The following is a 23,974-nucleotide window of genomic DNA, read 5'->3' on the forward strand; positions in this document are numbered from 1 at the left end:
AGCCCTCCACGACACAGGTCCTGCCTACCTCAACGACACTCAACTTCCACACCCCCACCCGCAACCTCCGCTCCGCCAGCCTCGCCCTCGCCTACGTCCCCCGCATCCACTGCACCACCGCTGGAGGAAGATCCTTCTCTCACCTAGCTGCCACGACCTGGAACTCCCTTCCACCCAACCTTCGCCAGACCCAAGACCTCCTGTCATTCAGGAAAAGCCTCAAGACATGGCTCTTCGCCCAGTAGCTACCCCCCCCCCCCCCCCAGCGCCTTGAGACCCTTACGGGTGAGTAGTGTGCTCTATAAATCCTCTGATTGATTGATTGATTGATAGAAGGCTTTCTTCGGCTACAATGTCCGGCAAAGCATTAATAAACTTGGTGGCTGGCTGCAGAAGGCGAATAACCAGAAGCCCGGTAAAAGTAGGAAAGAGAATGTTACTAGGGGTGAAATTCCCTTTAAGATGTTCTTTAAAGATTATCGCAACCCTACCTCTTACTGTGCTTTGGTGTTCGCGCCTGGCGATAGAGTAGCCGCGTGGAGGCGCCACCACTTCATGTGGCATATTGTGTTCTTTAAGCCGTGTCTCAGTGAGAAATAAGCCCTCTGGCTGTAAGTCTTCAAGGAAGGTAAACACCTCAAATTTGTGTTTGGTGAGAGACCTAACATTAACCAAATACATGCACCAATTACCCTCGTTTGTAGTTACAGCGTTTAACGGATTGCTTGGCCTCTTTATTTCTAACTGCCTTATCATCTGCTTACATGACCTACATTTAGAGGAAAAATTAACTGGGTCAAGGCGTGGTACCAATTGTTACCTATTCGCCTCTTTAATGGACGGAGTTCTTCAATCGAGTAACTAATCCTCTTTTTAGGTGGATGAGCAGGGGTTCTGGCCCCGGCCCCATATGGACGGACGCACACGGGCTTGCCTTTGGTGTGTCCGCTCACTAGCCCTCCATAAGTAGGGAGGCCGGCTTGAACAACTGGAGCGCTAACAAAAATGGTGCCTCCAGTTGTCTTAACAATGGCTACTGGCACTGAATACGGCCAGAAGGTAAAATGCTGAGCTTGATTCTGCTGAAAACACCCTCCGCCCTTTAGTCCACTAAAACTTTAAAAAGCGTTTTCAGATACAGCAGGAAACAAGAATTAAAACCATTAAAGCACGTGTGAAAGCAGGCTGGTGCGATGAAAGTACACAATTACCACAAGCCTGAGTGACGACATGTCCGCACCTTGACCCTCATTAAGTAGGGAGGCTGCTTGAGCAACTGGAGCGCTTAAAAAGTGGGGCCTCCAGTTGTCTCCACAAAGACTACTGGCACTGAACACGGCCAAAAATGTAAAATGCTGAGCTTGATTCTGCTGAAAACACCCTTCGCCCTGTAGCTCAATAAAACTTTAAAATTTAAAACCCATACTCAAAACCTCTGTTTAATTATGTACAATTTCGAAAACAAAAAACACCCTACATACAATAACACAGGGTAATAAATCTTTCTGTGGAGAGAGAATCCGTTAAAATTAATCTCCGATGCTGCCACCAGAATTTACGCTAATTTACATACAGGCGTATAAATAATACATATCCCCACACTTAGAATATCGAAAGAAATGAATGCTGCCCATTTAGGGAGATCAAAGGTAGGATTTAACAAACTGGTTACTAACTACCTGGATCTGCCAAGCTGAGTAGCATATTTTTTTGCAGGCAACACATAAAAAAATGTGTTTTGCACGAACAAAAATATATTTATGTATTTTGCAAACAGGCTTTCCATTTTCATCTAGGCCCTGAAGAAACCTGCCTATCAAGAGGGACAAGCATCGACTGGGTCTTCCAAATCAGAAAGAATGCGAAATTGCTACATTCAATTACGATCTTAGCGTTACATTTCATCACCAAAAAAGGGGTGCATGAATGTGGTTATTCGGCAGGAAATGTTTGATATGCCTGGGTTCCATTACAATACCTGTGAGATTGCCATCCATTATGAAGACCTAGACATGCTGGTCACCGGAAATCACAAAGCAAAATATTGCCCAGGCAGGGGCAGACAGGAGGTCCAGAACGGACTGAATGGGAAGGGGATCTAGACTGGTGCCAGAGGGCAGAATGGGTGATCTACAAAGGGAGGGGCTGCACTAGAAAGTGGGAAAAGATCTGGGGGCATGGATGGCCTACAGAGGCACGGACTTGGTGGACACGTCATGTGGGCGGAGAGGAAGAAAGCAGGCTTTTTGGGGACAAATTATAGTGTTTTGGCCGAACAAGCGCCACTGTGACAGATGGGTTTGAGGTGGAGTCGCTAGCCTGATCGATTTGGTCATGGAATTTACTGTATGCAATTAATTGTTCTGCCATGATGTTGTACCCTCTTTGTTAAATAAAATAAAAAGAATTTTAAAAAATGACACGCTGGTCCCAACATTCAGTTTTCTCACTCTAGAAAACTTTTACATCAGTGGTAGTGCCATCTCTATGATGCAAAAGCGCTGTGAAGTGGCTGCAAAGCTAAGTGTTATAGTCTATTAAATAAATAAATAAATACATATCTGGCACTGCCAAGCAGCGAGAGTGCAGGTAAACCTATCTCGGGGTCACCTGTTGGACTCATTTTAGACCTCCTCAGAAGAATGTTGAAAAACCTTACCCCGTTAGTGGGAGCAATTACCAAATCGAACAAGATTTACACTCAGTAAAGTTCTTTCGGGTAGACACTCTCTCTAACCGCAGACTCCTCACCTTTAGAATATCCAGGCATCCGCCTTGATCCAGAAAATTCTAGTAGCAATAACTCCTGAGCACAAAAAGGTGGTGCTGTACGGCTCCACCGCGAACTCGTACTGCCCTGAAAGTCACAGAGCGTGAGCCACAGAGCGGGGGGAGGCGCGAGTATGGGGAATTCTATAGTTAGACAGAGTTGAAAATGTCACTTACCCAGTGTACATCTGTTCGTGGCATCAGTCGCTGTAGATTCGCATGTTTTGCATAGCTCGCCATCTGGTGTTGGGTCGGAGTGTTACAAGTTGTTTTTCTTCGAAGAAGTCTTTCGAGTCACGGGACCAAGTGACTCCTCCTCTTGTCTCCATTGCGCATGTGCGTCGACTCCATCTTCGATTGTTTTTCCCCGCAGAGGGTGAGGTAGGAGTTGTATTGTAGTAATAGTGGCCATGCAATGGAGTGACTAAGTATGTACCTATTTAAGGTTAAAATAATATATATACAAATAGTTGAAGGTACCTTCCGAACTGCTACAGGCTCCCGGGGAGGCGGGTGGGCACATGCGAATCTACAGCGACTGATGCCACGAACAGATGTACACTGGGTAAGTGACATTTTCAGTTCGATGGCATCTGTCGCTGTAGATACGCATGTTTTGCATAGACTAGTAAGCAGTTATCTCCCCAAAGCGGTGGCTCAGCCTGTAGGAGTGGGAGTAGTCTGAAACAATGTTCTTAATACGGCTTGACCTACTGTGGCTTGTTGTGCGGATAACACGTCTACACAGTAGTGCTTGGTGAATGTGTGAGGCGTAGACCATGTGGCTGCCTTACATATTTCTTGCATTGGGATGTTTCCTAGAAAGGCCATGGTAGCACCTTTCTTTCTGGTTGAGTGTGCCCTTGGTGTAATAGGCAGTTGTCGTTTAGCTTTAAGGTAGCAGATTTGGATGCATTTAACTATCCATCTGGCTATACCTTGTTTTGATATTGGGTTTCCTGCATGAGGTTTTTGGAATGCAATAAATAGCTGTTTAGTGTGTCTGATGCTCTTTGTTCTGTCAATGTAATACATTAATGCTCTTTTGACATCTAAAGTATGTAGTGCCCTCTCAGCTACGGAATCTGGCTGTGGGAAGAACACTGGAAGTTCCACTGTTTGATTTAGATGGAACGGTGAAATAACTTTTGGTAGAAATTTAGGATTAGTCATTAGGACGACCGTATTTTTGTGTAGTTGTATAAAAGGTTCTTGTATTGTAAACGCCTGAATCTCGCTTACTCTTCTTAGAGAGGTAATGGCGATGAGAAATGCAACCTTCCATGTTAGGAACTGTATTTCGCAGGAGTGCATGGGTTCAAAAGGTGGACCCATAAGTCTAGTTAAGACAACATTTAGGTTCCATGAAGGAACAGGTGGTGTTCTTGGTGGAATAATTCTTTTAAGGCCCTCCATGAATGCTTTAATGACTGGTATCCTATATAGGGAAGTTGAATAGGTAGTCTGCAGGTATGCAGATATTGCTGCAAGGTGTATTTTAATGGAAGAGAAAGCTAGGTTAGATTTTTGTAAGTGAAGCAAGTAACCCACTACATGTTCTGGAGTTGTGTGTAATGGTTGGATTTGATTAATATGGCAGTAGCAAACAAACCTCTTCCATTTACTTGCATAGCAGTGCCTGGTGGATGGCCTTCTGGCTTGCTTTATGACTTCCATACATTCTTGGGTAAGTTGTAAGTGTCCGAATTCTAGGATTTCAGGAGCCACATTGCTAGATTCAGCGATGCTGGATCTGGGTGTCTGATCTTTTGGTTGTGTTGTGTTAACAGATCCGGCCTGTTGGGCAGTTTGATGTGGGGTACTACTGATAGGTCTAGCAGCGTTGTGTACCAGGGTTGCCTTGCCCAAGTTGGTGCTATTAATATGAGTTTGAGTTTGTTTTGACTGAGTTTGTTTACCAGATAAGGAAGGAGAGGGAGAGGAGGAAAAGCGTAGGCAAATATCCCTGACCAGTTCATCCATAGGGCATTGCCGTGGGACTGCCTGTGTGGGTATCTGGATGCGAAGTTTTGGCATTTTGCATTCTCTTTTGTCGCAAACAAGTCTATTTGAGGTGTTCCCCAGAGCGTGAAGTAAGTGTTCAGAATTTGGGGGTGAATTTCCCATTCGTGGACCTGTTGGTGATCTCGAGAGAGATTGTCTGCGAGTTGATTCTGAATCCCTGGGATAAATTGTGCTATTAGGCGAATTTTGTTGTGAATTGCCCAACGCCATATCTTTTGTGCCAGCAGGCTCAATTGCGTTGAGTGCGTTCCCCCTTGTTTGTTTAGATAATACATTGTTGTCATGTTGTCTGTTTTGACGAGAATGTATTTGTGAACTATTATTGGTTGAAAAGCCTTTAGTGCTTGAAAAACTGCTAGCAGTTCTAGGTGATTTATATGCAGTTTTGTTTGATGTACGTTCCATTGTCCTTGAATGCTGTGTTGATCGAGGTGTGCTCCCCACCCTGTCATGAAGCATCTGTTGTTATTACGTATTGTGGCACTGGGTCTTGGAAAGGCCGCCCTTTGTTTAAATTTATATTGTTCCACCATAGAAGCGAGAGGTAAGTTTGGCGGTCTATTAACACCAGATCTATAAGGTGACCCTGTGCTTGTGACCACTGTGATGCTAGGCACTGTTGTAAGGGCCTCATGTGCAGTCTTGCGTTTGGGACAATGGCTATGCATGAAGACATCATGCCTAGGAGTTGTAATATCATCTTTGCTTGTATTCTTTGTGTTGGATACATGCGTTGTATGATGTTGGTGAAATTTTGAATTCTTTGTGGACTTGGAGTGGCTACTCCTATTGTTGTGTTTATTATGGCTCCTAGGTATTGTTGTACCTTGCATGGCAGAATGTTGGATTTTGCGAAGTTGACTGTGAACCCTAGTTTGTAGAGGGTTTGTATGATTTGATTTGTGTGGTGTGAGCACGTTATTAACGAATGGGTCTTGATTAGCCAGTCGTCTAGATACGGGAATACATGTATTTGCTGCCTTCTGATGTGTGCAGCGACTACTGCTAGACATTTGGTAAAGACTCTTGGTGCGGTTGTTAAACCGAAAGGCAGTACCTTGAATTGGTAGTGTATTCCTTTGAATACAAACCTTAGGTATTTCCTGTGCGATGGATGTATTGGTATATGGAAATACGCGTCTTTGAGGTCTAATGTTGTCATGTAGTCGTGTAGTTTCAGCAATGGTAACACTTCTTGTAGTGTGACCATGTGAAAGTGGTCTGATTTGATGTATGTGTTTAGTATTCTTAGGTCTAGGATTGGTCTTAGCGTTTTGTCCTTCTTTGGTATTAAGAAGTACAGTGAATAAACTCCTGTGTTTATTTGTGTGTTTGGTACTAACTCGATTGCATTCTTTTGCAATAGTGCTTGAACTTCTATCTCCAGGAGCTCGGAATGATGTTTTGATAAATTTTGTGCTCTCGGTGGTATGTTTGGAGGGAATTGTAGAAATTCTATGCAATAACCATTTTGGATAATTGCTAGAACCCAAGTGTCTGTAGTGATTTCCTCCCATGCTTTGTAATAATGACCTATTCTTCCCCCCACTGGTGTTGTGTGGAGGGGGTGAGTGACATGTGAGTCACTGCTTAGTTGTAGGGGTTTTGGGGCTTTGAAATTTTCCCCTATTCCTAGGGAATTGCCCTCCTCTATATTGGCCCCGAAAGCCTCCCCTGTACTGTCCCTGGTAACTGGATGTTGTTGCCTGACCCCGAAACCCCCCTCTAAAGGGTGTTTTGCGGAAGGTGCTGTAATTTCCTCTGCTCTGCGGGGAGTAGAGTGCGCCCATGGCTTTAGCAGTGTCCGTGTCTTTTTTAAGTTTCTCAATCGCCGTGTCCACTTCTGGACCGAACAGTTCTTTTTCGTTGAATGGCATATTGAGAACTGCCTGCTGAATCTCTGGTTTAAACCCAGACGTTCGTAGCCATGCATGCCTTCTGATGGTCTCAGATGTATTTATTGTTCTTGCAGCTGTGTCTGCTGCATCCATGGAGGAGCGTATCTGGTTGTTTGAAATGTTCTGTCCTTCCTCAACCACTTGCTTTGCCCTCTTTTGTAGGTCTTTGGGTAGATGTTCAATGAGATGTTGCATCTCATCCCAATGGGCTCTGTCATAGCGCGCAAGTAGTGCCTGAGAGTTAGCGATGCGCCACTGGTTTGCAGCTTGTGCTGCGACTCTCTTTCCAGCTGCATCGAACTTGCGGCTTTCCTTATCTGGGGGTGGTGCATCCCCAGATGTGTGGGAGTTGGCCCTTTTCCTAGCTGCTCCTACAACGACAGAATCTGGTGGCAGCTGTGTAGTGATGAAAATAGGGTCTGTAGGAGGCGCTTTATACTTTTTTTCCACCCTTGGTGTGATTGCCCTACTTTTGACCAGCTCCTTAAAGATGTCTTTTGCGTGCCGAAGCATACCAGGGAGCATAGGCAGGCTTTGGTAGGAGCTGTGGGTGGCGGAGAGGGTGTTGAATAGAAAGTCATCCTCGACTTGTTCTGAGTGGAGGCTTACATTGTGGAATTGTGCTGCTCTAGCCACCACCTGAGAATATGCAGTACTGTCTTCTGGTGGTGATGGCTTTGTAGGGTATGCCTCCGGACTGTTATCCGACACAGGGGCGTCGTATAAGTCCCATGCGTCCTGATCCTGGTCACCTTGGCTCATGGTGGTGTGAGCCGGGGAATGAGATGGAGTTTGTGCTGGTGAGACGTGAATTATAGGTGGAGGAGAGGGTGGCGGAGTAACCTTTTTCACCATTTTTGTTTGTGGTGTTTGGTCAGTTTGAAATTCCAGTCTTCTCTTTCTCCTAATAGGGGGAAGGGTGCTTATCTTTCCTGTCCCCTGCTGTATAAAAATACGTTTCTGCGTATGGTCTACATCGGTGGATTGCAGGTCTTCCTCAAACCTATGCTTTCGCATTTGGGAGGTCATTGATTGCTCTTCTGTATAAGAGCCTGCAGGTTGTTTTGGCACCGAAACCCTGTCTGCATCTTTTTTCGGCTCCGAGGTGACTTTTTTCTTTTTCGGAGTCGAAACATCTCGGCGTCGATCTTCGTCGGTGCCGCTGTCTCGGCGTCGAGCCGTGTCTACACTGCTATCTCGGTGTCGATGTATGTCTCCAGCACTTTCTCTGTCCCGAGAAGGCTGCGTGCCGGTGTCTCGACCGGAGTCGGACGGTCTCGGCACTGTTTGGGCCTTTTTCGGTGCCGACGGTCGGTCACCGAATTTATGGGTGGAGCCATGGCCTGGTAGCAGTGGCGTCCCCTGGGCCTTGACAATCTTCTTATGAGTGGTTTTCGACGTCTTACTCACGGTTCGTGGATCGTCGAATTCCTCGGAGTCCGATTCGTGTATCGAAAAGGTTTCTTCCTCTTCTTGTATCTCAAACTCTCGGTGGGCTGTCGGCGTGGACGCCATTTGAAGTCTTCTGGCTCGACGGTCTCGGAGTGTTTTTCGGGACCGGAACGCACGACAGGCCTCGCAAGTGTCTTCACTGTGCTCAGGTGACAGGCACAGGTTACAGACCAAGTGTTGGTCTGTATAGGGGTATTTGTTGTGGCATTTGGGACAGAAACGGAACGGGGTCCGTTCCATCGCATTCTTCTACACGCGGTCGGGCCGAGCAGGCCCCGACGGGGGATCGAAAACTACCCCAAAGGGCTCCGGAGCTCTTCGATGCGGTGTTGATTCTAACTACGCCGATCCCGAACGCAACAATACCGACGAAAATCTTCCGAAATTTAGCTGTTTTTCCGTTCCGAAACTCGGAGCGACAGGAACACGTCCGAACCCGATGGCGGAAAAAAAACAATCGAAGATGGAGTCGACGCCCATGCGCAATGGAGACAAGAGGAGGAGTCACTCGGTCCCGTGACTCGAAAGACTTCTTCGAAGAAAAACAACTTGTAACACTCCGACCCAACACCAGATGGCGAGCTATGCAAAACATGCGTATCTACAGCGACAGATGCCATCGAACACTTAGTTACTTCCAAGGTGGAACTATAGAGTTACTTGTCTGTACAACAGTTGTCGGTGGGAGAATTTTCCAGATGCAGCACAACATCTGCGATAGCCTAAAGCTGAAGAATTTAACCTTAGAGGTATTGCTTAGAAAACATTTGCATTTCCCTTGACATCTTGGTTTAGAGAGTAGACACGACTGACCATTACTCAACTGGACATTTCACTTCTGTTTAAGAAATATATTACTTGTGTAGAGGATTTACACACTAAAAGAGTTTGCCCTATTCAAAAAACATCAATGCCAAAGTGAGATAAATCCTCTGGGCTTGGACTGCACAAGCATCCTAAACCTGAACTGACTGACAGAACGTCACCTTCTCGCGTCATGATGGCCTTTCCTCCCCTTGGTCCTAAGCAGAAGATGTACACATCTGAAACAATTCAAATACTAGCTTGATGCTTCTGCTGCTATGAAGAGAGCACTGGCAGCTCTGAGGAAGAAGCTTGGAGGCGGACATCGTCATGAAGGACTGCGTCACAAGGCGCAACTCATAATCCGTACTTTCAACAATCCAATCAAGGATAAGAAAAGGAAGATACAAAGTAATGAAACTGCTGGCACGCACCGCTAAAGGTTGTTGTTTGAGAAATAGGAAGCTAGACTTTTTAACAGAAATACACTTCCTGTTTGGAAAAACAAAGTGTCCATACAGCATCTCTTTCCGTTCTTCTGTGACTGGTAAAGTCAGCACACTTCAATACTCTCTCATGCGTTAAAATGGATCAAGCCACTGAATAAACTTGATTTCTTAGCATACTCTACACAGAGAAAGCTAAGAAATTGGATATAAAAGCATTTTTTCACAAAATATTCTTCAAACCTGTACATGAAATCTGAGGTGAGACAGTGGTTGTGGCAATGGCAAAAACAGGAATGGGCCCGACAAGGGACAGCCTCAGGACGTATGTCCAAAGTCTATACTTGGATGTGGAAACGCAAATTGTTCTCGGATCCGCAGCATGCAGTTTACTCCCCCACATAAAACTTTCTAAAACAGCAACAAAAGAAGAGGAATGATCTGCAACTGATACAAGATTAAAGACTTGTACTAGTAAACATGGTATGCAGTCTTTCAGGAGCATGAGCGCACTGACTACAACGGGAAGTGAGCTGAAAGGGGTGAATACTTCAATTCTATATCAAGTAGCGGGTTAACACTGTGAACTGTCCACCTCTGGTTTAAGCTGGCAATGCCCCTTCCACAGCCTTACCTTTAAGGAGAGTGTTAAAGAGAGGGTCGGGTTTTTCGTAAACGGATCAGTCGTGAATGGATCGCTCTTTGCGGGCTTCTTAAAGACATCGTCTGGAGCAGAACTGTGGAATGGGTCACTTTCTTTGAAAGGGTCATCGCCGAAAGGATCTTACAAAAAGAGAAAAAGTAAGACAGGCTCAGGTAGGCAACAGTGTTTTGCATGAATGAATAAAAGTTAGAATGCACTCACAATGAGACTAACCCGTGTATCACTGTTTGTTCAGTAAACCCCAGATTTATGGATTGGAGTCACTGGAGAGGGAGTACGCTACCGATTTTACTTTATAAAACCACTTTCAGATGTGGGCAACAGGAAAGATGTGCCAGCATTCCCAGTACAGTCAACTGGTATGAGAGGTAGTAAGCGAGAAATGAAGTCTAGAACATGCAGCATTCGAAACTTCTGGGCTTGTCACCATCCACTTACACTAACATCACCAACAAGTGTCTACCTGTTTACTCTGCACTGATAATATAAGTAACAGTCATCATATAAAATCTTACTGTGCAAAAAATGGTAATTAATCTTGAAGCAAACTGCACAGAACAGAATGGATGAGACTTTAACTCCTTAAAAAGGGGCCTTTCTCTCTGCAGATATTGTTGGAGCCCACTTACTGCCCTTGAAGGGATCCGCTCCCTTGAAGGGATCGGTCTTGAACGGATCTTCGGTCTGGAATGGGTCTGCATGAATCTCTGGAGTGTTATTCGTCAGCGGCACAGCTTTATTCTTGAAGGGATCCTCCTAGGGACCACAAATAAAAGAAAGGCGATACAAATATTCTTAAAAATGAGGGAATATAATTTTAATGCGATAATAACATGTTTGTGCTTTTATAAAAAGCAAAAAAAGCATAAAAGAATGATACCTTTGTTTGCGTGATGCACTCTTTTTTTTGCAAACTTTCAGTCCCTGCCGTCAGACATTAGTCAAATCGGTAATGTAAAGCTTGGGATGAATGGATTAATATGTCCTTGAAAGCAAATACTGAAAATGTTTATAAGCATAATAAAAATATATTTTATTAGCCTTACAAGATCCGGTTGTCTCTGTTTTTAGATATGCTCCTTAAAATTTCAAAAACGTAATCCTTGAGTAGTCTAACTCAGTAACTATATAGGCAAACAGTACAGAAAGCTTGGCCTACAAGTACGAGCACGACTAAGAAAATGACACTGAATTATGCTTAGCGTGATACACATTCCATCTACTATTTTGTTCGAATGGGACTTTACAACGTGCAAGGTAACACAGGCCCTGATAAACCAGCACTGGCCAATGCAACAGGCTTGGGTTTTCATTGCCTTGTATTCTAGGGTGGGTGACTCTCTGAAAGGGGCAAACGTTGCTGTAGAGGTGAATTCTTGTATGATGTTTGTAGTGCTGTAGGGGGTGTAACTGGATGGTTGGGGTGAATGTCATTTGTTTTGTTACTGTGACTCCCCTTCTAGATCCAGGGGATTCCTTGCCCAGTTGTTGTCACACTTGTGGATTTACTAGCTGGAGCTGAAAATAACTTTTCATGGCAGCCGCTAGTCCATGCTGCCAAGGGGTGTTATGGGAATGAGGAAGAGCTGTGCTTTGCTAACAGAGACACTTTCCATCTTAGAGTTTTAGTGCAGGGGACTCAGTAATACAACCTCTACCATAAAGTACTCACACAAAGCAGGATGGACGATTTACTGTCAGGCAAGTGTGAGTGGTGACTCCTGAGAGACAGACCAACTTTGTTTGGACTTACCTATCAACGGCAAATAGGCCTGCACCTTTATGACTCACTGCACAGACCCGATTGAGCATGGAAAAAATATGCAGAACAGGATAACTTCCATGTTCCTGCTCAAACTGCAAGAGCTGACCAAACTTTGGACATGACGCCTTACTTTGAGAACTCAACCAGCTGTCGAAGACAGTTCCTTGACTGGTGCCACAGAAATATTGGATTTTAGGCCCACTGTGGACAGTCAGCTTTGAATGCTGGAGAACTTTCTTCCTGAAGACTGAGGTCCCAGGAGCAGAGAATGTCTTGAACCAGAGGAAGGCTTCTGGGCTCTTGGAAACTTCTCCCTGAACGGCTGAGCCACTGGGAGGGCTGGGATCATTGATGATATTACTCAAGTAGAATCCAAAATCAAGAAAGTGCAAGGAATTCTATTTTGACAAAAAAAAGTTCCATTATGTGCGACTTTGTGAGGGACAGAAGAAGGATGTTAGGGATTTTGAAAGACCCTGTGGACAAAGGTGTGTTCTGACCGAGGCGTAACCTTGTCTGGGTGAAGAACAGTATCACCCCTCTACGAGGTTTTTCAACTCTGTAAAGGCGTAGCATGAAGAAGCTCACAAAAACAGACCTCCTGGGGGATAAATGCACTACTACTGTTACTGACTGATGTAATCACACACCATCATGAAGAAGAGAAGGTACAACAAACATGCGACGTTCTTGCGTCACTCGTCAGAGACATCTCTCTTCCGTTCTCAGCTTTATAGAGCAGATGTCTGTCACCACTAAGCAATCCCTCAAAATGTGTCCTGGGGCCCTCCGTGATACCACCATCAACTTCATCCGACTGTGCTGATCAATGCTCTGAAATGTCTACACTAGGACACCGAAGTCTTGCCCCAGCAAAGAAACCCCACCAGCTCCATCTGCATACATTTGAGGGTGAACCATGTTAGGTCCCTTAGTCCTTCTAACACCTCAATAGTGAGACATTTGGAATTTTTCAGCTTTCTTGAACTCTCAATAAACTAGCACTGAATATCTGTTTTTTTAATGATCCCTACAGAGATGATTGTAAAAGCTAATTAATTCAGAACCCCTGATTCACTTTTCTCAAAGTTTCTGACAGTTACTCCTTTCAATAAACTCCGATTGGGCAATCACATCCTTTATAGTTGTTGTGGGTTGTTTTGTTTGCTAAACACAACACTTCAGACATTTATCCGGGGACTGACCTGCCACGCTTGCCGCTCCTGCTATCCGGGCAGCAAGTAGCCCACTTATAGCTCCAAACAAAATGCTGCCCTGTGTCTCACGTAGCCTGCCAGCCCGCTTCCCTGGTCAGGCTGGGTCCTTATTCAGTTCCTAACAGCGGCTTGTGCTTTCATAGCCAAGGCCAAGAAAACAATAATCAAACTGTATACCCACGTGCCTCATTCCAAAAACTTGTGCCCGCACACAATTCAAACCCACACGGACCACAAAACTGGCGAATGAGACACGAAGCAGCAAACCTGGCGCAATGTAACTGGGATCTGCGGATCTTTTCTTGCCCAGAATGCATCCGGGACTGTGAAAGTCGGATTTTTCAGAAAGGAGTGCAACTATAGATGGGGGAAATGAGCATCCCCACAGAGGGGTTGTAACAAACTAAATCAATACTCTGTGACCAAGGAACCCTGCGAATTAATAATACAGCATTTGTCTAGGAAAATAATGTTTCATTGAGAAAACCTGGGCTTATCTCTGGCACCAATGCTACAAAGCAGCACGCTCAGCGAAATGAGAGTACAGTATTTAAGTGGTGCCAAAATAAAATCAAAGCCATGATATTAACCAGTTAAAACTCTAAACCACGTTAGCAAAAATAAAACGTCAAACGACGCACAGAAGATACGATGAGTATCTAAAATCAATGTTAGTTTATGGGCCTAACGTAAAGCGACTACATGAGGTCACTCCTGCACCATAAAATTATTATAGTTGGCAGCGGATTGATTGCGCCCAACAAAGGCTACACTGCAATGTATCCAATCTCCACACAGGCCCTGCAGGGTGGAAGCGGTGGGAGTGGGGGGTGCGTGCTAGTGCTTCTGATTCCAAAGGGCAGAAAGACTTTCCCAAAGTTTCTCCAAGCACTGAATAAGTTCTGGATGAACAATCACAATGCTCTCCAACTACTAAGACATCTGCAGTGACAGCCACAGATCCAAGCGAGCAACTGACTTGTTCGCTGGCCCTTCCTGCCAGCCAAAGACCAAGTCCATGGACATGATGATTTCTTCATCGAAGGTGCCTTCTTCCTTTGAGCCAGGGCAAGATTTCCAAAAGACTTGGCTAGATGAGACTTTCAACAAAGATGCCCTCTCCTTCTTTTCATGCCCCTGGGACTACAGGAAACTATCTATGCTGGAACCTAGAAAATGACTTCCAGCTCTTGCGGACAAGGGAAATTCAGGCCACACCAAACCTTCTCCAGTTTATCTCGTTATTGTGTAGCAGCGTCAGTAATCCTGACATTGGTACGCAGTGACCAGTCTGAATTAATTGTACATAGGAGCATCATTTTAATCTGCTCATTTTAAGGGATTTCCTGGAAATGGATGAGCAGGATTATGTTGTGGCCTCCCTAGACACTGAAAAGGCAATTGACACTATGGGATGAGATTTCACGTGCAGGTCATGGAGGCATAACATTTTGGGGCACGAATTTAGGGTGGGTTACATTATTCTATACCTGCCTTTTGGCAAGCGTCAAGACAGGAGGCATTTCAGAAAAATGCTAATAAAGCCATGGCATTAGAAAGAGCTTCCCTCGGATATCGCTCCATTTACCAGCTACAGCAGCAATAGCTAATAAAATGAGACCAGACGTGGTGGACTAGGGCAGGGGAAAAAGCAATGTGACGCATGCAGTATCGCTATATGCAGAGGATACGTTTGTCTATACATCTAACGAGGGACTCAGACAGAGCAATAGCACCTATGCTTAATGCTAGGCAAACTTGGAACTATGTTGGGGTTCTGGAGCAACTGGTCCAAATTTCACCCTGGGTGCAATGAGCGATAGAACTCCCTCGTGGTCACTCTGCCAGCACAGCACACTCACAAAGGCGCCACAGGGAAGTAGGACAATAACTTCTATAATTCCCAACCGTTTAGAAGGTAATCTTGCTTTCCGGGCAATCACTTTAAAATGCACGTGAGGACAATCTATACTCTGTAAAAAGGAGCTCCAGTTATTTCAAGTGGTACAGTACGCGGTGTTTGCTGGGGTTGTACCAGAGTGCCGTAGCTGTTCTTTTCCCGGGTTGGGGCGCCCTCATTCATGTCCGCCAGGTTCGTCATGCTCCCCGCATGGATTCCGTTGAGGGTCTCGTTGCACTGCTCGATGCTCTTGTTGACTTCCTGCTGGCTTTCCTGAAGTTGAGAGAGTTTACTTCTTGCCTGGAAGGAGGATGAAATGCAAAGTTAACCGTGGTAAGACCTTTCTTCAGCAGGGCTGATATTTTAATGTTTATCACGAGTGAGCTCAAAGGGTCTCTGTTACTGACAGAAAAGAACAGTCAACTTAACTTTATTTGAGACAGAAAATATGCCTTCTCTGTTGTTTTGTGGTGCCCTCCTATTTGATCACAGCAGCCATAACAGAACACATTTCAGTTATTGAGAAAACTGAACAAATACCAAAAGAGACAAGGAGCAGTGGGGCACCATTATTTCTGCTCACTGGTGCTGAAGAGCATCTCTCTCAGCCCTGCTTTTGTTCTCATGTACTGCACACAAACTACCTTCTGGCACCATCTCCTCCAAACCTATTCAGGCCCAATTTAGCAGGCACAAAGGGAGGTTGGCATCCTTCCTGAACTTTTTAAAGCTGTTGCATCAACTACGTGCGTTAGCTGCCATGTAAGACATCAAATGGTGAAAGTAATTTAATATCGGGCTGTACAATTTATCAAATTCCTAGACACCGTACAGCATTCAAAACGTGTGACTCATGTATGTTGAAAAGTTGATTACATTCAACTCCCAAAACTAAGGTCTGATAAACAGGGTAACCTGCAATAATCCCAATCCGCAAAAAGGCAAGGCGCCCTCTCCAATGGGAACTGGCAAACAAAGTTGCAAAAGGAGGAAAATCCATGAACTTCACATATCAGAATACCCTCTCACTATAAAGGTGCAACATATTTCAACTGCTTTTGTTAGATAAAGTCAAAACCTTGTCATCAACATATGTACTGTAAAGGTGTCCAATCACAGGTCATCTCCTGAAAGACTTTTCTTAAAGGGGCTCTTTTTTTGCAGCCCTAAATACAGACTCAAGACTCGTCATAGCGATGAAGCAGAAACCACAGACATGCTACGACAAGACTTCTAGTAATAAATCAGCTTAAAAATAGATCACATACATTAACATACCCAGTTAATACAATTAAAACCTGATAACCGTTACAGAAATCTGTAGTTAAAAAACTCATTGCGGTCAGCCACAGCTTTGCGCCTCCGCCATTCTCCTCTCAAAGATTATACACAGTATGAGTAAACCTGATTTTCTTTTACAATGAACGCATGTTTTAGAGTAACCTGTTAAAAAAAAGAATCCTAGCCGCTCTCCTTGCTTCGACTGAGAAGGGAGAGTTGCGAGCACCCACAAATGCAATACTGTGAGGCAGGACTCAGAGACAGGACTAGTCCAAACCTGGTTAATTTCGTCTTGCGTGGATTTTAAAGACTTAATTATGGTCTCCAGTTGAACTTTCCCAGCCTGGATACTCTGCTCTAGCTGAGTCTCCTCCTGCTGCAGCCGGTTCAGCTCGGACTTGGCTCGGCTCAGTTCATCCTCCTGGGCCTTCATGTCTGATTCCTGAGAGTGGATCTGCATTTTCAAAGACGAAATCTAGGACAAGATTAAGATACAGAAGCAAGTGAGACACGTGCACATAATGCCTTCAGCAAGGATGCAACAGATGTAATTAGAAGCAAACAAAAACTCTTTGGGTTCTGCATAATTCCAAGTACTAAGGGCCCAACTACATGTGTAAGTAAGTAGTGAGCATATGGGCCAATTATTTCCTAATTGGAGAAAGTTACCATTCCAAATCACAACTGAATTAGCCACTCAAAAGACAGTATTCTGTACAAACTGCCTGATTTATTTACCCCCTTTTTAAAAATGTATGGATTGCCAATAATGAAATAAGCGGTCTTGGGGCAGTGATCACTTCAATGAACCAATAACTATCAATAAGAAGGGAAACCAGTGACAAAACTGTTAAAAAGTCATAAGAAGGAAACAGGTAAGTTGCAATGCCTCCGATACTGGATACGCAAGGGCTCTCGAGATCCAATAGGACAGCATTTCATATGTGAGGAGCTCCCCAACCCTTGCAGTCAGATAGCAGAGGATGAAGGAGAAACTGGTGAGCCAACCATGGAGCACGCGTCTGCAAGCAGTGGGCATTACTGAGGGAGGTTTCCACCAGTACGTGAATACTTGTACGTAAGCACAGCACCTCGAACTCTATATCCGACTGCATACAGGTAGCTTCACACATAATTAAGCTTACAGGAGTTTTCTAGATTGTTTAAATTTTCCTCCTTGGCTCTGCTATAAACTTTGTTCCATACATATATTTCCATGGATAACTTGGACTTCAACTGAAATGCACATTCAGCGTAGCTAATTCAATTAAGTTATCTATTACTATTTAACTTCTCAAATATTAATAAGAACAGCGGTCAGCTAATTGTCTGTAAAACATATAACCTGTACAAAAACAAAATATAAACTTACGAACATTCTGTCAGAAGAAGAACTCTGGGTATGACATACTTACACGCCTTGCAGTGCAAGGGAAACATGAGCTAAAGCTCTTGCTGAAAGAGGTATCAACTTTTGTAACCTTCATAGGTTTACTTCGACGCCTTCTGACCAAGGTCCACTTATTTCCACACCTTAAGGTGGTAAGTTTCAAGCAGGAGACTCAGTAAAATAGGAGATGGGCACTCGTGAACAAGCTGATGGGCTCCGCTCTGGCAAGTGACCTGGGTACAAGCTAACAAAATATTTATCTAAACTATCCCTTAAGGGTACCAGCGATTGACCTAGTAATGACAGTATCTGAATTTAAACTCAAAATATTTATTTCAGTCTTCCCGCTTTCAGTTTTTGGCAGAGTCCAAGTGGAAGGATGATGAGTAACAGCCATAAAAGAATCAGTGTAAATCATGAAACAAGTCAGCCAAGGCTCTCCCAATAAAAGTACTACACCTGCTAGAATGAAAGGAACTTATCAAACAGAAAATGAAAGCAAGGAGTGCTGGTACATCCAGTGACAAACACCAAATGAGCAAGGTATGCCCTCGCACATGACCTTTGAATCAGTGCTTACCATCTGGGATTCCTCCTCACACTTCTGCCGCACATCGCTCAGCATGTCCTTCAGCTTGGCTTTCTGCTGGTCCATTTCCTCAAGCCGGTCCTGTGCATCTTGCTTTTGGGCTTCCAACTGTTGTAAAATATTTGTTTCTCGATCTAAGTCATTCTGCAGTTCCTGGTAGGGAGTCAATCAGAGTTAATCAATCACAACTGAAGGTTACAACAATTTGAAAATTATAACTAAGAAGCTTTCAGGACACCCTCTTCCAAAAATGGTTGCATTAAGATGTGTTTAAGTAAATCAGAAATCCAGCAACTTTAAAAAAATATATTTTTATTCATATTTGCCATATAAGTCTATAACCTTACAAAGATCATAGTCCATGCTATTGGTGGAAAGAGATATTGCATATAATTTAATGTGCATTATGCAGCTTTACATCAATTTGCCATGTAAATTTTCCCCTTGCCCCTGCACCAGTTACAATCATTATGAACTTTCTGATATAGGTTCTCTACAAAAATGTGCAGATAATTTTAGACTCCATTACTGAACTCCATTATGGTATCAAAAATTCCATGGAAACTCAAAATGAGATGCAAAGTGACCAGCATATAATTTCTGCTGAAGAACATGGTCAGGAAGCCGACCATCAAAAGGAAGAAAAATACTTTTGTAATGCACAAGAGACTAACAACAGGGCTTGGCAACGCAGATCTACAGCCAAGTGTAACTTCTTTACTCCTTTCTCTGCCAGAGTCTACACTGGTCACCAGTGCCACCTTGGAGATAGAGCCAGCTGGACTGACTGAACACAACAGAGAATGGGACAGAATGCTCTGTCAGGAAATCATGTTCCAGAGTCCACAGTGTCTGGTAAATGAAAACTCCAGCGACTACTTTCTTGAGGCTTTTATTACACAAACCTAGTAAAAGCACATCAGAGAACTTGGCAGCACCAGAATAAGCTGCATATCCCCCCTTTCTAGGCACATGGAGACTAGCTGATTTACCCACAATCACAGGCTGTTGAGCCGAGGCTGGGATTCAAACCTGCATCCCCATGATCCAAAGTCGACAGTTCTAGCACCTAGTCCACATCTCTTCAGTGACTATGTTGCAGTTCTCAAAGAGTTAGACCATGATTATGAAATATGCACAGGCTACTGGGCTTTGCAGTGTGTGCCTTTGGCAATTCATTGGATATAAAAATGCACTGACTATGGAGAAACCCTTCTCACGACTATCAACATAATATATTTGACCAACAGCCACACATAGGTGGTGGCACTTAGTACAGAAAGTGTCAATTAAGACTATTTGGTCCTCCCTCACGTCTGGCTGACATAGCTGCGAGGAGTAATCTTCACAGTAACACAATTACGTCTATTTCTAGCACATTTATCGAGCATTGCATGTCACCTTGTAAGCCAGTCCAGGCAAGGTCTATGTGAAAGCAGGAACTGAGAAAGCAGTTGTACAATCCTACGTAGGCACCACCCCTGGCCAGAGTCAATGCAGCATCGTGAACAGTTACAGAGGGCCTGAGTCGCTGGCTTTTCAGACACTGCTTGAAGCACATGCTCTTGTGCGGATATTTAAGTTTATCCACGCTGATCCTACTAGGCAGCTAAGAATAAAGCAGGAGCCAACATAGACTGTGGGCCACATAGCTGGATGGAACTGAAAACCCTACAATTTCAAGAGGAAACTCTAAATACAGACAACAAACCAGAGGAAAATTGCTGGAATTCCTGTACCACAGGGTTAGCACTGCAGAGGAAAATCAGCTGGGTATTATGCTCCATATTCAGAGGTTCTTCTAGAATATAGAGGAATCAGTTCCCTGCAACTTCAAAATGAGGTCCCCTGCTCTAAAATTAAAAACGCAACAGTCACATTCTAGTATCTACAATTCTGTCTGATTTAGATCCGACAAGCAAATGGCGAGTCTTGTTGTAAACCAAAGGACGGCTGATTTATGCCACTGGCACAATTAAATGTGGAATACAGCGATGTGTGGTGCAAACTACACTGTTTACCTCTTGAAATGGTACACGAGGGGTAGTAAATCTTAAACCGTAAGTCTCACAGACCTCAGTAAACTCCTGCACAATCTTCATATTTTCTACTCTACGCGAAACCCCGCTGACCACAGCTCAGCAGGTCCAAGCGCTCTTACCTGAACGTCATTCGTCTTCTGTCGGATTGCATCTTCTTTGGCTCGGATGTCGTGCTCAAGTGCATATTTTTCTCTGATGGGGAATTCGGAACAATATTCTCTATCAAAATCATTTTAAAAGGCAGTCTGCGCCATATTTTCAAAAACAATGGTGTTTGGTACATTATAACTTTGTCATTTGTGAATGAAACAGGCATTAGAAAGCGGAGAGAGAAAATGGAAGAGAGTGGGAGAGATAGGCAAGGGGACAAGAAGTGTGTGTAAGATAAAGAGAGAAAGCGACAGAGTGAAAGAGTTTGCATAAAAAAGAAGACACAAATCACTGCAGCTACAGAAGTGCATTGGGAAGCTCTGCCCACAGGTTTAAGACATTACAGACTGCAAGTCACATTTTGATTTGAATATTGTCTTAATTAATTTATGGAACTGGAAATATATTCTATCTCCCTGAGCCTTAAAACCAGCTAGATGAGCTGCTAGTGCCTGAAAGGAAAACATATGCTCAAGCAGAGAGTGAAATAGCTCAGTAGGCCTGCAGAATTCGTCTATACCCTGAAGACCGAATTCTACTTTTCACAGTGATCAAGTTATTGAATGCTGAAAGATGAATTCTATTATTCAGAGTAAAACGAAAACATTTGTTTATAGATGCATAATACAACAATACTGTGTTAGAAGGTACTCAAAAATGAGTTACTTACCTGTAACTTCTGTTCTCCAGTATTGGCATCTTTCATAGATTCACATGTCTGAATCATTCCCCGTCGTCGAACTGGAAGTCCCATGGTACCATAACATAGCAGTATGTATCATTACCATAGGCCCTAATGGCAATAAACAGTCTCTTTAATAACATATTTATGTCATTTTTTTTCTTTTTTTAAAGGACCAAACTTGAACTATGACCAATCAGGCAACAGCACCCTGTAGAACACCCCCAAGAGATGCTGTTTCCCTCAGATTTTCTAGTAGGAGTGTTAAGTAGATAGTTTTATGATTAGGGGGAGCCTCTGAGGGGAGGAGGGTGGGTCCCATGTGAATCTATGAAAGATACCAATACTGGAGATATGAAGTTACAAGTAAGTAACTAATTTTCTTTACCAGTGTTAGATCTTTCATAGATTGACATGCTTGAATCAGAATAGCACGCAGTTATTATGAGTGTGCTTTGAAGCAATATAAATATCCTTTGAGGAAGGTGGGTGTGAAATCAATGCAATATAGTTACATCGTCTGAGCTTATCGTTTTAGAGCTAGAATTACAGTCATACCGATAACAAGAGTATGACATGGAAATACACTTAAATAACAATATACAAAACTCTCATAAAGAGGCTCACCTAATTGGAACAGATGGCGTAACACTGCTCATCCTACAGCTGCATCCCCATGGTGCGCCGATTCTAGGCAGCAGTGCCGTGTAAATGTGTGGGTGCTCTTCCACGTTGCAGCAAGGTAAATCTTTTCTAAAGGCACACCTGCAAACAGAGCAATCGAGGTGGATACTGCTCTTGTTGAGTGTGCTCTGATTTTAGCTGTAAGTGGTTTACCCGCCTTTGAACCGCAAAACTGGATGGCAGCAGAAATCCATCTTGCAATTGTAGCCTTAGAGACTGCAGACAGTTGATGTGCTTGAATATATGATACAAAAAGTAGATTTTTGTACAGAAAGTCTGTTTATCCGTTGAGTGCAATGCAAATAGAAATTAAGGCACCTCTTGACATTCAGAGCATGAAGCGACTGCTCAACTGCAGTAGCTGGATTCGGGTAAAATTGTGCACATAATGATGGTCTCATTCAGATGAAACCGAGTTAGAAGTAAATAAATCTAGGATTCATTCTTAGGAGTACATCATCGCTGGTGAAATGAAGGAACGGTTTCTGTGTAGTGAAGGCTTGTATTTTGCTGACTCTCCGAGCTGAGGAAAGAGCTAGTAGCAATACTACCTTCCAAGTCAGAAATTTTAAGTCTGTTTTGTGAATAGGTTCAAATGGTGGTTTCATTAGCTGTGAAAGAACTATATTGAGATGCCATTCCGGAGGCAGAGCTGTAACCGAAGGGAAAGCCCTGAATAATCCCTTCATGAATTGTTTATTTTTTTAGAGCAAACGGAAAGATAATGAGATGAATGTCTATATCTTGATATTGCTGTGAGGTGAACCTTGAACAGCGCATGCCCCAGTGCAGGTCTAGCGAGGGATAAGAGATATGGCAGAATCTGTCTAGGTGATACTTTCAAGAGATGCAGGTTAGTTTGCCGACACCAAACACAGAATCTTTTCCATTTTAACCTATATGTTTGCTCTTGCCTTAGACAGGATATCCCTACAGTCCAGAGGAAAGACTAGGCATTTTAATTCATTGAACTCAGGAGCCATACACACAAGTGGGGAGATGCTGGATCCGGCCAGAGAATCTGGCTCCTGTTCGTGTTAAACAATGTTGGTAGTGGTGGTAGGTGACTGGGAATTGCATTCCGACAACAGGAGGAGTTCTGTAAACCAGTGTTGCTTGGGCCAACTGCTATGAGAGGGAAGGGGGGGTGGGCGGGAGCGTAAGCATAAATCCTTGATCACCTTAACAAAAGGGCATTCCCCCACGACCCTAGTAACAGGAACCAAATGGCGTAGAACTGGCATTTGATATTCTTGTCTGTCACAAAAAGAGTCAACGCCGGTATGCCCCAGCATGAGAATTTCCTGTTTAGCTGTGCTTGAGCCAGCTCCCACTTTTGACGACTGTCTGTCGTCCTTCTGAGTGTGTCTGCTTAAGTGTTGCCAACTCTGGGCACTTTTGGCTATCAACACTATGTTGTGAATAGTGACCTAATTCCACAGACCCCGAGCCTCTAGGGAGAGTGTCAATGATCGTGTGATCCCCTTGCCCGTTTAAACAATGCATGCTGGTTGTGTTGCCTGTACGGACCAGCACCGTAGAGCCTGCTATCCTCGAAAGAAAAGCCTATAGACAAAGATGGCCTTCAACCACAGACTGTTGATAAGGCTTTCTGTTGTGTCAACCACTTTCCCTGAATTTGTAGGTCCTGTAGATGTCCACCCCAGCCCTTCAGAGAGGTGCCTGTGGTTATCACAACTCGGGTACATGAGGAAGAAATGTCAGGGCCTGAGTTAAACGAGAAGCCTGGGACCACCACATTAGGGCCTTCTTCATGTTTGGAGTGATGGTGACAATGTCAGACGATTCCTCTGTCTGGATAAATTCCTTCTGCAATTCTTCTTGTAACTGGTTTCATCTTCAGTCATGCAAGGAGTACTAGACTGACTGCAGAAGACATCATGCCCAGCATGGACTTGTACAGACGAACTGAAGCAGACCTTCTTTTTGACAGCTTGATTTCCAGATCCCTTAGCTTGTGTTGTCTGTCTTGCTATAAATACGCCTGGTTGTATCGTATCCAGAAGAGCTCCTAGAAACATTATTATTTGTTTTGGAATTGTAACTGATTTTTGGAAATTGATCGTTGTAGGAAGCTGGCCTGGTTTGTGGTGGGTACCTATGGTACTTACAACTTATACCAGGTCCAGGTATCCCCTCTTAGTGAAGTGTAGGCAGTGTCTAGAAGCAGCTGCGGATGAGCAGCCGAGGCTTAT

At 43.9% G+C, this 23,974-nt stretch overlaps 1 protein-coding gene across 3 annotated transcripts in view; it reads right to left on the reverse strand.

The window, feature by feature from the left end:
- The window catches only part of EPS15L1 (epidermal growth factor receptor pathway substrate 15 like 1), a 317,440-nt gene that overhangs the window by 146,444 nt on the left and 147,022 nt on the right, over nt 1–23,974 (reverse strand). For all 3 annotated transcript variants that reach the window (XM_069216518.1, XM_069216520.1, XM_069216519.1), the window contains 6 exons: nt 20,362–20,434; nt 18,192–18,353; nt 16,499–16,696; nt 15,076–15,240; nt 10,688–10,814; nt 10,029–10,177 (listed from right to left, as the gene is read on the reverse strand). In XM_069216518.1, the coding sequence (XP_069072619.1) occupies nt 10,029–10,177; nt 10,688–10,814; nt 15,076–15,240; nt 16,499–16,696; nt 18,192–18,353; nt 20,362–20,434 (874 nt within the window). The remainder of the gene's footprint in view (nt 1–10,028; nt 10,178–10,687; nt 10,815–15,075; nt 15,241–16,498; nt 16,697–18,191; nt 18,354–20,361; nt 20,435–23,974) is intronic.

This window comes from Pleurodeles waltl, chromosome 12 (genome assembly GCF_031143425.1).
Source record: "Pleurodeles waltl isolate 20211129_DDA chromosome 12, aPleWal1.hap1.20221129, whole genome shotgun sequence".
Taxonomy (NCBI): domain Eukaryota; kingdom Metazoa; phylum Chordata; class Amphibia; order Caudata; family Salamandridae; genus Pleurodeles; species Pleurodeles waltl.